The sequence below is a fragment of the Anser cygnoides genome, chromosome 35, assembly GCF_040182565.1.
Source record: "Anser cygnoides isolate HZ-2024a breed goose chromosome 35, Taihu_goose_T2T_genome, whole genome shotgun sequence".
NCBI lineage: Eukaryota > Metazoa > Chordata > Aves > Anseriformes > Anatidae > Anser > Anser cygnoides.
Window position 1 is genome coordinate 1,996,223 of NC_089907.1, and position 12,487 is coordinate 2,008,709.

Below are 12,487 nucleotides of genomic sequence, written 5' to 3' on the forward strand. Positions count from 1 at the left end.
CCGTCCCCTCCCCGGGCGGTGGCACCCAAGGGTGCCCCACCCCGCCCCGGCCCCTATTTAAGGCCGTCCCCGGCGTCCCCGCGGTGTCCCCGATGTCCCCGACGGCCCTGGCCATGGCCGGGCCCCGGCTGCCCTCGGCCCTCGGGCTCCTGCTGCTCTGCCTCTGCCTGCCAGGTGGGACTGGGAGGGACTGGGAGGGACTGGGAGGGACTGGGAGAGACTGGGAGGCTGCTGGGGGGCACTGGGAGGGACTGGGAAGGGACTGGGAGGGTGTTGGGGGGCACTGGGAGGGACTGGGAAGGGACTGGGAGAGACTGGGAGGGTGCTGGGGGGCACTGGGAGGGACTGGGAAGGGACTGGGAGAGACTGGGAAGGGACTGGGAGAGACTGGGAAGGGACTGGAAGGGTGTTGGGGGACACTGGGAAGGACTGGCAGAAACTGGGAGAGACTAGAAGGGACTGGGAAGGGACTGGGAAGGGACTGGGAGGGATTGGGAGAGACTTGGAAGGGACTGGGAGGGACTGGGAGAGACAGGGAGAGATTGGGAAGGGACTGGGAGAAACTGGGAAGGGACTGAGAAAGACTGGGAAGGGACAGGGAGGGACCGGGAGAGACTGGGGGAGAATGGGAAGGAAACTGGGGGGACTGGGAGGAACTGGAGGTGACTGGCAAGGACCGGGATGGGGACTGGGAGGGACTGGGAGTGACTGAGAAGAACTGGGATGGAGACTGTGAGGGACTGGAAGTAAAGCCTAGATGGATGGGGAGGGACTGGGCTGGGAACTGGGAGGGACCGGGATGGGAACTGGGAGGGACCAGGATGGGAACTGGGAGGGACTGGAAAGGGAACTGGGAGGGGCTGGGCTGGGGATTGGACAAACTGGGAGGGACTGGGGTGGGAACTGGGAGAAAAAGAGATGGGTGGGAACGGACTGGGATGGGGACTGGGAAGGGCTGGGATGGACTGGGGTGATCTGGGAAGGACTGGAATAGACTGGAAAGGATTGGGATGAACTGGGATGGACTGGGATGAACTGGGAAGGACTGGGATGACCCCCCCTATGATCCCCCCCCCAGATCCAGGCGCTGCTGACGACTGCGACTCGGGATCCCGCTTGGCCCCGCTGATGGCCGGAGTGGATCCCTGCAAGGATCCCGCGGGATTCCTCAGCCCCCAGCTGCCCGGAGACGGGGCCGGATCCCCCGGGGGATCCTACAGCGACTCAGGATCTTATGGGGGCGGCCCGGGATCCTCTGGAGGATCGGGATCCTACGGGATCAGCTCGGGATCCTATGGGGGCAGCTCGGGATCCTCTGGAGGATCGGGATCCTACGGGATCAACTCAGGATCCTACGGGGGTAGCTCGGGATCCTACGGGGGATCGGGATCCTACGGGGGATCGGGAGCATTCCCAGGACGAGGGAGCGGATCGGGATCCTACGTGTCCCCGGGATCGAGCGGAGGCAAGCCGGGATCCTATGGCAGCAGGCCGGGATCTCCCGGGGACGGCTCGGGATCATTTGTCTCGCCGGGATCCGGTGGGCCGCCAGGATCCTACGGACTGGTGCCCTACGGGAGTGGATTCGGATCGGGGAGCTACGGCCCGCAAGGGGGAAGCGGATCGGGATCCTATGGGGGATCCAGTTCAGGAGCCTATGGAAGCGGCTCAGGATCGGGCAGACCGGGATCCCAAGGGGGATTTGGATCTGGATCGGGATCGGGCAGACCGGGATCCCAAGGGGGATTTGGATCCGGATCAGGATCAGGCAGACCAGGATCCCAAGGGGGATTTGGATCCGGATCAGGATCAGGCAGACCAGGATCCCAAGGGGGATTTGGATCGGGATCGGGCAGGCCTGGATCCCAAGGGGGATTTGGATCAGGATCAGGATCAGGCAGACCGGGATCCCAAGGGGGATTTGGATCCGGATCGGGATCAGGCAGACCAGGATCCCAAGGGGGATTTGGATCGGGATCGGGCAGGCCTGGATCCCAAGGGGGATTTGGATCAGGATCAGGATCAGGATCAGGCAGACCTGGATCCCAAGGGGGAAGTGGATCGGGATCAGGCAGACCTGGATCCCACGGGGGAAGCGGATCGGGATCAGGCAGACCTGGATCCCAAGGGGGATTTGGATCAGGATCAGGATCAGGATCAGGCAGACCTGGATCCCAAGGGGGATTTGGATCAGGATCAGGATCAGGCAGACCTGGATCCCATGGGGGAAGCGGATCGGGATCGGGCAGACCTGGATCCCAGGGGGGCAGCGGGTCCCAAGGAGGCAGCGGATCGGGATCCTATGGGGGCAGCTCAGGATCCTACGGGGGCAGCTCAGGATCCTATGGAGGCAGCTCAGGATCCTACGGGCTCCCTGAGTCCTACGGGGATGATTCGGGTTTCTACGGGGGATCAGGATCCTACGGGGGGGATTCGGGGTCCTACGGGGGTGGATCAGGGTCCTATGGGGGCGGATCAGGATCTTATGGGGGTGGATCGGGATCCCATGGGAGACCAGGATCCTATGGGAGACCGGGATCCTACGGGGGTGGATCGGGATCCTATGGGGGATCGGGGTCCTATGGGGGTGGATCAGGGTCCTACGGGGGTGGATCGGGATCTTATGGGGGAGCAGGACCTTATGGGGTTGGATCAGGCTCCTATGGAGGATCAGGATCCTACGGGGGTGGATCAGGATCCTATGGGGGGTCGGGATCTTATGGGGGAGCGGGATCTTATGGGGGATTGGGCTCCTACGGGGGGTCGGGGTCCCAGGGGGGCTCCCAGCGCCCCGTGTACAAGAACCCCGGGATCCCCTTCGTGCCGGGGCTGCGGGATCCGGCCCGGATCGGGGGCTACATCCCCGTGCGCCGCGGCCCCACCACGGGATCGGGATCCGCTCACGGCTCCGGCGCGGGATCCAGCTCGGGGACGGCGACCGGGACCTACGGCTCGGGATCCCAAGGGGGATCCCAAGGGGGATCCCAAGGGGGATCCGGGGGAGGATCCGGGGGGGGATCTGGGGCGGGATCCGGGACGGGATCTGACCAAGCCCAGTCCGGCTGCGGGGGCTGTGATGAGTAGGGGGCACCCGGAGCCCCCCCAGTCCCGCTCACGCACCCCAATAAAGTCCTTGCAGCTCGGCACCGGCCTCGTCCTTGTCCCCACGCGTGTCCCCATGGCCACACGTGTCCCCAACGTGTCCCCACACGTGTCCCCAACATGTCCCCACACGTGTCCCCAACATGTCCCCACGTGTCCCCGCACGTCCTGGCACCGGCTGAGCTGGCGGGGCCGGTCCGCACCCACGCCCGGGGACAGGGACGTCAGGGACGGGACGGGGACGCCCACGGGGATGGGAATGGGGTCATCGGGGTGGGACATCAGGGATGGGACGGGGACGCCAACTGGGGTAGGAATGGGGACACCGGGGTGGGACACTGGGGATGGGATGGGGATGCCAACTAGGACAGGAATGGGGACACCAGGATGGGGACACCCACAGGGACAGGAATGGGGACATGGGGATGGGGACTTCGGGGACAGGACGGGGACTTTGGGGCCATAAAGGGGACACCCGCAAGGACAGGGATGGGGACACCTGGGACCAGTATGGTCCCATAGGGGCCAGCCTGAGCCCTACACGGAGGAGTGTGAGCCCTAAAGGCACCGGTATGGCCCCACAGACACCAGTATGAACCCTAAAAGACCATTAAGCCCCCAAAGGGACTGGTGGGAGCACTATAGGGACCAGTAAGACCCCATAGGAACCAGTAGAAGCCCCATAGGCACCAGTAGGAGACCTATAGGAACCAGTATGGCCCTACAGAGACCAGTGGAAGCCCTACAGAGACAAGTACAATGCCATGGAGACCAGTAGGAGCCCTATAGGAACCAGTATGGCCCTATGGGGACCAGTAGGAGCCCTACAGAGACAAGTACAGCCCCATAGGGACCAGTAGAAGCCCCATAGGGACCAATAGAAACCCCAAAGGCACTAGTAGGAACCCTACAAAGACCAGTATGGCCCTACGGGGACCAGTGGGAGCCCTATAGGGACAAGTAGGAGACCTAAAGACACCAGTAGGAGCCCTACAGAGACCAGTATGGCCCCACAGGGACCAGTAGGAGCACTATAGGGACACATACAGCCCTACAGGGACCAGTATGGCCCCATAGGGCCCAGTAGGGCCCCAAGAGGGCCCTTGGGACCAGGACCAGCTCCATCCCCGTGCCACCCCGGTCCCCACCCTACTGTGGGCGGCCGCACCCAGGCTGGGCCGAAAACAGGGGCGGGGGGGGGGAGGGGGGCACCTCCCGGCCGCCCTTAAAACCAGTGCTCCCAGTGCACCCAGTGCTCCCCGCGCTCCCCAGCAGCACCCATGGGTGCTCCCAGGCCCCTCGGCATCCTGCTCTGTCTGCTCGCCCTGCTGGGGCCCGGCCGGCTCGGTAGGTTCCCAGTCCCCTCCCCAGTCCGGGTCCCCAAACTGGTCTGGGGTGGGGACAGGGGGGACATGGGGACCGTCCCTAAACTGGGATGGAGACAGCCGGGTCCGCAAACTGGTCTGGGATGGGGATAAGGGGACAGGGACACCTGGGTCCCCAAAAGGGTCTGGGATGGGGACAGGGGGATGGGGACACTGGGGTCCCCAAACTGGTCTGGGGTGGGCACGGGGGGACCTGGGACCCATCCCTAAACTGGGATGGGGACAGCCGGGTCCCTAAACTGGTCTGGGGTGGGGACAAGGGGATGTGGATACTGGGGGCCCCTCTGGGACTTGGGGTGGAGACAGGGGGACCTGGGACCTTGTGTCCCCAAAGGGATTTGGGATGGGGACAAGGGGATGGGGACACCGGGGTCCCCAAATGGGGTCAGGGATGGGGACACTGGGGTCCCCAAACTGGCTTGGGTTGGGGACAAGGGGATGGGGACACCGGGTCCTTGTGTCCCCAAAGAGATTTGGGATGGGGACAAGGGGATGGGGACACCGGGGTCCCCAAAGGGGTCTGGGACAGGGACACCGGGGTCCCTAAAGGGGTTGGGGACAAGGGGATGGGGACACCGGGGTCCCCAAAGGGGTCTGGGACAGGGACACCGGGGTCCCTAAAGGGGTCGGGGACAGGGACACCGGGGTCCCCAAAGGGGTCTGGGACAGGGACACCGGGGTCCCTAAAGGGGTCAGGGATGGGGACAAGGGGATTGGGACGCTGGGGTCCCCGTCCCCATCGCTGTCCCCGTGTCCCCAGGCGCCAGCGCCCGCAGCCTGCCCGCCACCATCCCCCCCACCGTCCCGGCCCCCGCCCCCACCGGTGTCCCCACCGGTGTCCCCACCACTGTCCCCGTCACCGTCCCCGCCACCGTCCCCGCCACCACCCCGGGGCCGCCGCTGGAGGAAGACGAGGAGGACGACGAAGAGGAGGAGGAGGAGGCCGAAGGCCGCGTGATGGAGGCCCTGGGGCGCCTGGCGGCGGCCCTACAGAGCCCCCGGCGCCGCGGGGGGGCCGTCCCCGAACCCCTCCTGGAGCTGGTCCCCGAGCTCCGCGACCTCCTGGCCCCCGCCCGCAGCCCCGCCTGAGCCCCCCCCCCCCCGGCCCCCCAATTTTTTGGGGGGGGACACGAGGGGGGTGGGGGGGTCGTATGTGTGACCCCCCCCCCCCCCCAAGGACCTCCGGCTGCGTGCCCGGTGCTCAATAAAATGTTTCGGACCCCCCCCCATGCGGGTGCTCGAGTGCTGCGGGGTGGGGGCTACGGGGGCCTGTGGGGGCCGGGCTATAGGGGACGAGCTATAGGGGAGGAGTTATAGGGGAGGCTATAGGGGAGGCTATAGGGGATGAGTTATAGGGGAGGATATAGGGGCCAGGCTATAGGGGAAGGTGTAGGGGATGAGCTATAGGGGAGGGTAAAGGGGCCAGGCTGTAGGGGATGAGCTATAGGGGAAGCTATAGGGGACGAGCTATAGGGGAGGAGTTATAGGGGAGGCTATAGAGGAGGCTATAGGGGAGGCTATAGGGGATGAGTTATAGGGGAGGATATAGGGGCCAGGCTATAGGGGAAGGTATAGGGGATGAGCTATAGGGGAGGGTAAAGGGGCCAGGCTGTAGGGGATGAGCTATAGGGGAGGCTATAGGGGATGAGCTATAGGGGACAAGATATAGGAGAGGATATAGGGGCTGGGCTATAGGGGAGGCCAGAGGGACCGGGCTGCTATAGTGGAGGCTATAGGGGACAAGCTATAGGGGCTGGGCTATAGGGGACAAGCTATAGGGGATGAGCTATAAGGGATGAGCTATAGGGGAGGCTATAGGGGCTGGACTATGGGTGAGGATACAGGGGACAAGCTATAGGGGCTGGGCTATAGGGGGGGCTACAGGGGATGAGCTATAGGGAAGGCTATGGGGACAAGATATAGGGGACAAGCTATAGGGGAGGCTAGAGGGGAGGCTAGAGGGACCGGGCTATAGGGGAGGCTATAGGGACTGGGCTGTAGGGGAGGATATAGGGGCTGGGCTATAGCGGAGTCTCTAGGGTCTAGGCTATAGGGGAGGCTAGAGGGACCAAGCTATAGGGGAGGCTAGAAGTGTTGGGCTATAGGGGAGGCTGTACAGGTTGAGCTATAGGGGAGGCTCTAGGGGTGAGGCTATAGGGACCGGGCTATAGGGGAGGGTATAGGAACCAGGCTATAGGGGCCAAGCTATAGGGGAGGCTATAGGGACTGGGGTATAAGTGAAGGGGCATATAGGGGCAGGACATACAGGAGCAATACATATAGGGGCAGGGCGTACAGGGGCTGAGCATATAGGGGCTGGGCATATAGGGGCAGAACATATGGGGCAGGACATATAGGGGCAGTACATATGGGGCAGGGCATATAGTGGCTGAGCATATAGGGGCTGGATGTAGAGGGGCTGGGCATATAGGGGCAGGACATGTAGGGGCAGGACATCTAGGGGCAGGACATCTAGGGGCAGGACGTATAGGGGCAGGACGTGTAGGGGCAGGATGTATAGGGGCAGGACGTATAGGGGCAGGGTATATAGGGGCAGGACGTATAGGGACAGGACGTATAGGGGCAGGACGTATAGGGGCAGGATGTATAGGGGCAGGGTATATAGGGGCAGGATGTATAGGGACAGGACCTATAGGGGCAGGATGTATAGGGGCAGGACGTATAGGGGCAGGACGTGTAGGAGCAGGACGTACAGGGGCCCTGACTCACCAGCCGCCGCGTCCCCAGGACCGGCTGAGCCGGTGGGGCCGGATCCTGCCCCTGCACCCAGGGGGAAAAGTGTGGGGGGGGACACCCAAGGGTGGGGGTGGCCCCGGCCCCCACCACCCCCCCCCGACCCCACCCAGCCCCGGGGGCACCTATAAGAGCCCAGTGCTCCCAGTGCTGCGCCCCGTGCTGCTCCCAGTGCTCCCAGTGCTGCACTGGGGCTGCTGCTGACCCAAGGTATGGCTGCTGGGCTGGGGGCGGGGGGACACTGGGGGGAAGTGGGAGGGTACTGGGTGGAACTGGGGGGCAGTGGGGGGAACTGGGAGGGCACTGGGGGGCATTGGGGGGAACTGGGGGGGCACTGGGTGGAACTGGGGGTGCTGGGAGGAACTGGGAGGGCACTGGGGGGAATTGGGGGGCACTGTGTGAAATCTAGGGGGCACTGGGGAGCACTGGGGGTAACTGGTGGGGCACTGGTGACACTGGGGGGGCACTGGGGGGCACTGGGGGACTCCATGGGTCTGGGTCGCTATGGCTGGGGGGTACTGGGGGGAACTGGGGGGCACTGGGGGGAATTAGGGGGGCACTGGGTGAAACTGGGGGGGCACTGGAGGGAGCTGGGGGGCACTGGGTGGAACTGGGAGGCACTGGGTGACACTGGGGGTCCTAATAGGTTTGGGGTCACCCCAGGCACCCCCTGACCCCCCCCTTTTGCCCCCCCCCCAGCATGTCCGAGCGCCGACCCACGCCCCCCCCCCAGCCGCGTCCCCCCCCCTCGGAAGACCCCCCCGAGCCCCGGAGCCCCCCCGACCCCGAGGAGCCCGGCATCCCCGTGGCCCCTTGGCCCCCCCTGCCCAAGTGGGAGGACAACGGGGACGACAGCGGGGACAACAGCGGGGACAACAGCGGGGACAACAGCGGGGACAACAGCGGGGACAAGGCCAAGCCCCCCCCGAGGCGCGAGGAGACGCGGGGGGGCCGCCCCTGAGCTGCCCCATGGAGCCCCGGTCCTATAAACGGCCCCATGAAGAGCCACGACCTCCCTGGTCCCATAAATGACCCCAAGAAGAGCCACGACCTCCCTGGTCCTATAAATGTCCCCGTGAAGAGCCACCACCACCCAGATGTCCCTAAGAAGAGCCACCAGCACCCCGGTCCTATAAATGTCCCTAAGAAGAGCCACCACTGCCCCGGTCCCACAAATGACCCCAAGAAGAGCCACGACCTCCCTGGTCCCATAAATGACCCTAAGAAGAGCCACCACCACCATGGTCCTATAAATGTCCCTAAGAAGAACCACAACCTCCCCGGTCCCATAAATGACCCTAAGAAGAGCCACCACCACCACGGTCCTATAAATGTCCCTAAGAAGAACCACAACCTCCCCGGTCCCATGAATGACCCCAAGAAGAGCCACGACCTCCCTGATCCTACAGATGTCCCTAAGAAGAGCCACGACCTCCCTGGTCCCATAAATGACCCTAAGAAGAGCCACCACCACCACGGTCCTATAAATGTCCCCGTGAAGAGCCGCGACTGCCTTGGTCCTACAGATGACCCTAAGAAGAACCACCACTGTTCTGGTCCTATAAACGACCCCAAGAAGAGCCCGTGTCCCCGTCCCCGTCCCCAATTAAAGGTTTTCCCCCGGTCCCGCTCCTGGTGCTCTCTTGGGGTCGGGGTGGCCGGGACCTGGCGCTCATGACAACGGGGACGGGACAAAGGGACCAGGCGTGACACTGCTTCCACCTTTAGTGGGGACACGGGGACAGGACGGGGACACGGGGACGGGGATGGGGGATGGGGACACGGGGACGGGGATGGGGACACGGGGACAGGGATGGGGACATGGGGATGGGGACAAGGGGACGGGATGGGGACAGGGACATTGGGATGGGGACACGGGGATGGGGACACGGGGACAGGGATGGGGACACGGGGATGGGATGGGGACAGGGACATTGGGATGGGGACACAGGGTGGGGATGGGAACAGGGCAGGGACATTGGGATGGGGACACGGGGACACCACGGGGTTGGGGACACGGGGACGGGGCCACGGGGCCACCACGGGTTCCGTCCCTACGACAGGTCCAGCAGCTCCTCCGAGTGTCCCCAACCTGCAGAGGGGACACGGTGAGGGACGGGGCCGTGTCCCCGCGTGTCCCCCCCCGTCCCCGCTGTCCCCATACCGCGGCTGCCGCTGTCCCCGATGTCCCCAAGGTCCTCCTCGCTCCAGCTCCTCCCCGCGCTCCTCGGACACCCCCGGCACCGGGGACGTGTCCCCAGTCCTCGGGGACGTGTCCCCAATCCTCGGGACCACGTCCCCAGCCTTCGGGGAAATGTCCCCAGTCCTTGGGGACGTCCTTGGGGACCCGTCCCCGGTCTTTGGGGCCACATCCCCGGTCCTTGGGGACCTGTCTCAGGTCCTTCAGGTCCTTGGGGACGTGTCCCCGGTCCTTGGGGACGTGACCCCAAACCTTGGGGACGTGACCCTGGTCCTTGGGGACGTGACCCTGATCCTTCAGGTCCTTGGGAACGTGTCCCCAACCCTTGGGGCCACATCCCAGGTCCTTGGGGACGCGTCCCCGGTCTTTGGGGCCACATCCTCAGTCCTTGGGGCCACGTCCCCAGTCCTCGGGGACCCATCCCTGGTCCTTGGGGACCTGTCCCCAACCCCTGGGGACGCGTCCCCGGTCTTTGGGGCCACATCTCCGGTCCTCGGGGCCACGACCCCAATCCTTGGGGACGTGTCCCCAGTCCTTGGGGACCCATCTCAGGTCCTTCAGGTCCTTGGGGACCCATCCCTGGCCCTTGGGGACCCGTCCCTGTCCCTTGGGGACGTGTCCCCAACCCTTGGGGCCACATCCCCGGTCCTTGGGGACCCGTCCCCAGTCCTTCGGGTCCTTGGGGACGCGTCCCCGGTCTTTGGGGCCACATCCCCAGTCCTTGGGGCCACATCCCTGGTCCTTGGGGACGTGTCCCCAGTCCTTGGGGACGTGTCCCCAATCCTTGGGGACCCATCCCTGGACCTTGGGGACGTGTCCCCAATCCTTGGGGACCCATCCCTGGACCTTGGGGTCCTGTCCCCAGTCCTTGGGGACCCGATCCTGGTCCTTGGGGTCCTGTCCCCAGTCCTTGGGGACCCATCCCTGGACCTTGGGGACCCATCCCCAATCTTTGGGGACCCATTCCCGGTCCTTGGGGTCCTGTCCCCAGTCCTTGGGGTCCTGTCCCCAATCCTTGGGGACCCGTCCCCGGTCCTTGGGGCATTGTCCCCGAGCTGGGGGGTGGCCCCGATGTCCCCGAGCCAGCGGGTGGCCCTGGGGACATCGTTGTCCCCAAGGAGCCGGGTGGCAGCAGGTGCAGCAAGCGGAGCAGCGAGGCCAGCGCCTGTCCCCAGGGCTGCTTGGGGACGGGGACGGGGACACCGGCGGGGCCGCGCTCGGCCGAGGCTGTAGGGAGGTGGCACGGGGGGGGGGGGACAAGTCCCTTTGTGTCCCCACGGCCCCTCCGTGCCACATCCCCGTGTCCCCAATGTCCCCCCATGTCCCCCATGTCCCCAGTGTCCCCAATGTCCCCCCGACGTCCCCAATGTTCCCACATGTCCCCAATCCCCCCCCATGTCCCCAATGTCCCCCCCGTCCTCTCTTGTCCCCCCATGTCCTCCAGTGTCCCCAATGTCCCCCCATGTCCCCAGTGTCCCCCCATGTCCCCAATGTCCCCTCGTGTCCCCCAATGTCCCCCCATGTCCCCTATATCCCCCCATGTCCCCCCATGTCCCCCATGTCCCCAGTGTCCCCCCATGTCCCCCCATGTCCCCAATGTCCCCTTGTGTCCCCCAAGGTCCCCCCATGTCCCCCCATGTCCCCCATGTCCCCAACTGTCCCCTATATCCCCCCCATGTCCCCCCATGTCCCCCCATGTCCCCCAATGTTCCCCATGTCCCCCCAAGTCCCCAAATGTCCCCCATGTCCCCCCCGTCCCCTCACCCCCGAGCAGCAGCAGCGTCCCCAAGGCCACCACGAGTGTCCCCGTCGCCCCCATGGTGCCACCTGCCCCCCCCCCCCCGCCCCGGCACCCCCGTTTATAGGCAGGGGACGGGGACGTCCCCTGGGAGGGGACACGGCCGTGCCCGGGGTGGGGACAAAGGGGGGGACCTTTGCCAGGTCCGGTGACAATGGCCGGGCCGCCACGTCCCCGTCCCAGTGTCCCCAGTGTCCCCAACCCCCTCCAACGTCCCCACCCCACCCCCCATATTGTCCCCTGAACCCCCCCCCGTCCCCAAGGACCCCAACACCTCCCGGTGGCCCCGGTCCTTGCTGTCCCCTTCCAGTGACCCCAAGGTCCCCAATCCTACCCCGATGTCCCCAAGGTCCTTGGTGTCCCCTTCCAGTGTCCCCAAGGTCCCCAAACCTACCCCAATGTCCCCAAGGTCCTTGGTGTCCCCAATCCTTCAGTGTCCCCAATGTCCCCAAGCTCCTTGGTGTCGCCCAGTGTCCCCAAAACCTCCCCAGTGTCCCCAACCTCCTTGGTGTCCCCCGTGTCCCCAAGCTCCTTGGTGTCCCCAAACCTCCCCAGTGTCCCCAAGCTCCCTGGTGTCCCCAGTGTCCCCAAGCTCCTTGATGTCCCCAAACCTCCCCAGTGTCCCCAAGCTCCCTGGTGTCCCCAGTCCTCCGGTGTCCCCAATGTCCCCAAGCTCCTTGGTGTCCCCCAGTGTCCCCAAAGCCTCCTGTGTCCCCAAGCTCCCTGGTGTCCCCCAGTCCTTCAGTGTCCCCTGTGTCCCCAATGTCCCCAAGCTCCTTGATGTCCCCCAGTGTCCCCAAACTCTTTGGTGTCCCCTGTGTCCCCAAACCCTCCTGTGTCCCCCAGCTCCTTGGTGTCCCCCGGTGTCCCCAAACCCTCCCCAGTGTCCCCCAGTGTCCCCTGTGTCCCCAAGCTCCTTGGTGTCCCCAAACCGTCCCCAACGTCCCCAAGCTCTTTGGTGTCCCCAATCCTTCGGTGTCCCCAATGTCCCCGAACTCTTCGACGTCCCCCAGTGTCCCCAAACCCTCCCATGTCCCCAAGTTCTTCGGTGTCCCCAACGTCCCCAAACTCTTCGACGTCCCCCAGTGTCCCCAAACCCCTCCCCAACCTCCTTGGTGTCCCCCAGTGTCCCCAGTGCCCCCCCCCCCGGTTCCCCGTCCCCATGGCCACCCCGTGGTGCCACCCTGGGGACAACAATGGGGCTTTGTCCCCGTGTCCCCATCCCCGGGGCGGGGGGGACAAGCCCGG

General features: G+C 65.2%; 3 protein-coding genes and 1 long non-coding RNA gene across 4 annotated transcripts; 3 read left to right on the plus strand and 1 right to left on the minus strand.

The window, feature by feature from the left end:
- LOC125181603 (loricrin-like) lies at nucleotides 1–3,144 on the plus strand. Its single transcript, XM_066986668.1, has 2 exons — nucleotides 1–174; nucleotides 1,079–3,144. The coding sequence occupies exons 1-2, from the start codon at nucleotides 93–95 to the stop codon at nucleotides 3,082–3,084; spliced, it is 2,088 nt and encodes a 695-aa protein (XP_066842769.1). The 5' UTR covers nucleotides 1–92; the 3' UTR covers nucleotides 3,085–3,144.
- Nucleotides 3,145–4,314: 1,170 nt separating this feature from the next.
- Nucleotides 4,315–5,711, plus strand: LOC136788387 (eukaryotic translation initiation factor 3 subunit F-like). Its single transcript, XM_066986892.1, has 2 exons — nucleotides 4,315–4,449; nucleotides 5,248–5,711. Exons 1-2 carry the CDS (start codon nucleotides 4,383–4,385, stop codon nucleotides 5,574–5,576), a joined length of 396 nt encoding a protein of 131 aa, XP_066842993.1. The 5' UTR covers nucleotides 4,315–4,382; the 3' UTR covers nucleotides 5,577–5,711.
- Nucleotides 5,712–7,155: 1,444 nt separating this feature from the next.
- On the plus strand, nucleotides 7,156–8,869 carry LOC136788406 (uncharacterized). Its single transcript, XR_010827202.1, has 2 exons — nucleotides 7,156–7,451; nucleotides 7,941–8,869. It is a non-coding gene; the product is annotated as an uncharacterized lncRNA (long non-coding RNA).
- A 157-nt stretch (nucleotides 8,870–9,026) lies between these two features.
- On the minus strand, nucleotides 9,027–12,271 carry LOC136788323 (5E5 antigen-like). Its single transcript, XM_066986610.1, has 4 exons — nucleotides 12,172–12,271; nucleotides 11,206–11,444; nucleotides 9,406–10,668; nucleotides 9,027–9,333 (listed from the first exon to the last, which is right to left on the minus strand). Exons 1-3 carry the CDS (start codon nucleotides 12,269–12,271, stop codon nucleotides 9,823–9,825), a joined length of 1,185 nt encoding a protein of 394 aa, XP_066842711.1. The 3' UTR covers nucleotides 9,027–9,333; nucleotides 9,406–9,822.
- Nucleotides 12,272–12,487: the final 216 nt, after the last annotated feature.

Excerpts from the sequence above, each read along its gene's own strand:
- LOC136788387 (XM_066986892.1), top strand. The coding sequence starts at position 4,383 with ATGGGTGCTCCCAGGCCCCTCGGCATCCTGCTCTGTCTGCTCGCCCTG. Across the intron at positions 4,450-5,247 it reads GCTGGGGCCCGGCCGGCTCG|GCGCCAGCGCCCGCAGCCTG; the intron begins GTAGGTTCCCAG and ends CCGTGTCCCCAG.
- LOC136788323 (XM_066986610.1), bottom strand. The coding sequence starts at position 12,271 with ATGGGAGGGTTTGGGGACACTGGGGGACGTCGAAGAGTTCGGGGACAT. Across the intron at positions 11,445-12,171 it reads GCTTGGGGACGTTGGGGACG|GGGGTTGGGGACACTGGGGA; the intron begins GTTTGGGGACAC and ends GGGACGTTGGAG. Across the intron at positions 10,669-11,205 it reads GACGCTGCTGCTGCTCGGGG|CCTCGGCCGAGCGCGGCCCC; the intron begins GTGAGGGGACGG and ends ACCTCCCTACAG.
- LOC125181603 (XM_066986668.1), top strand. The coding sequence starts at position 93 with ATGTCCCCGACGGCCCTGGCCATGGCCGGGCCCCGGCTGCCCTCGGCC. Across the intron at positions 175-1,078 it reads GCTCTGCCTCTGCCTGCCAG|ATCCAGGCGCTGCTGACGAC; the intron begins GTGGGACTGGGA and ends TCCCCCCCCCAG.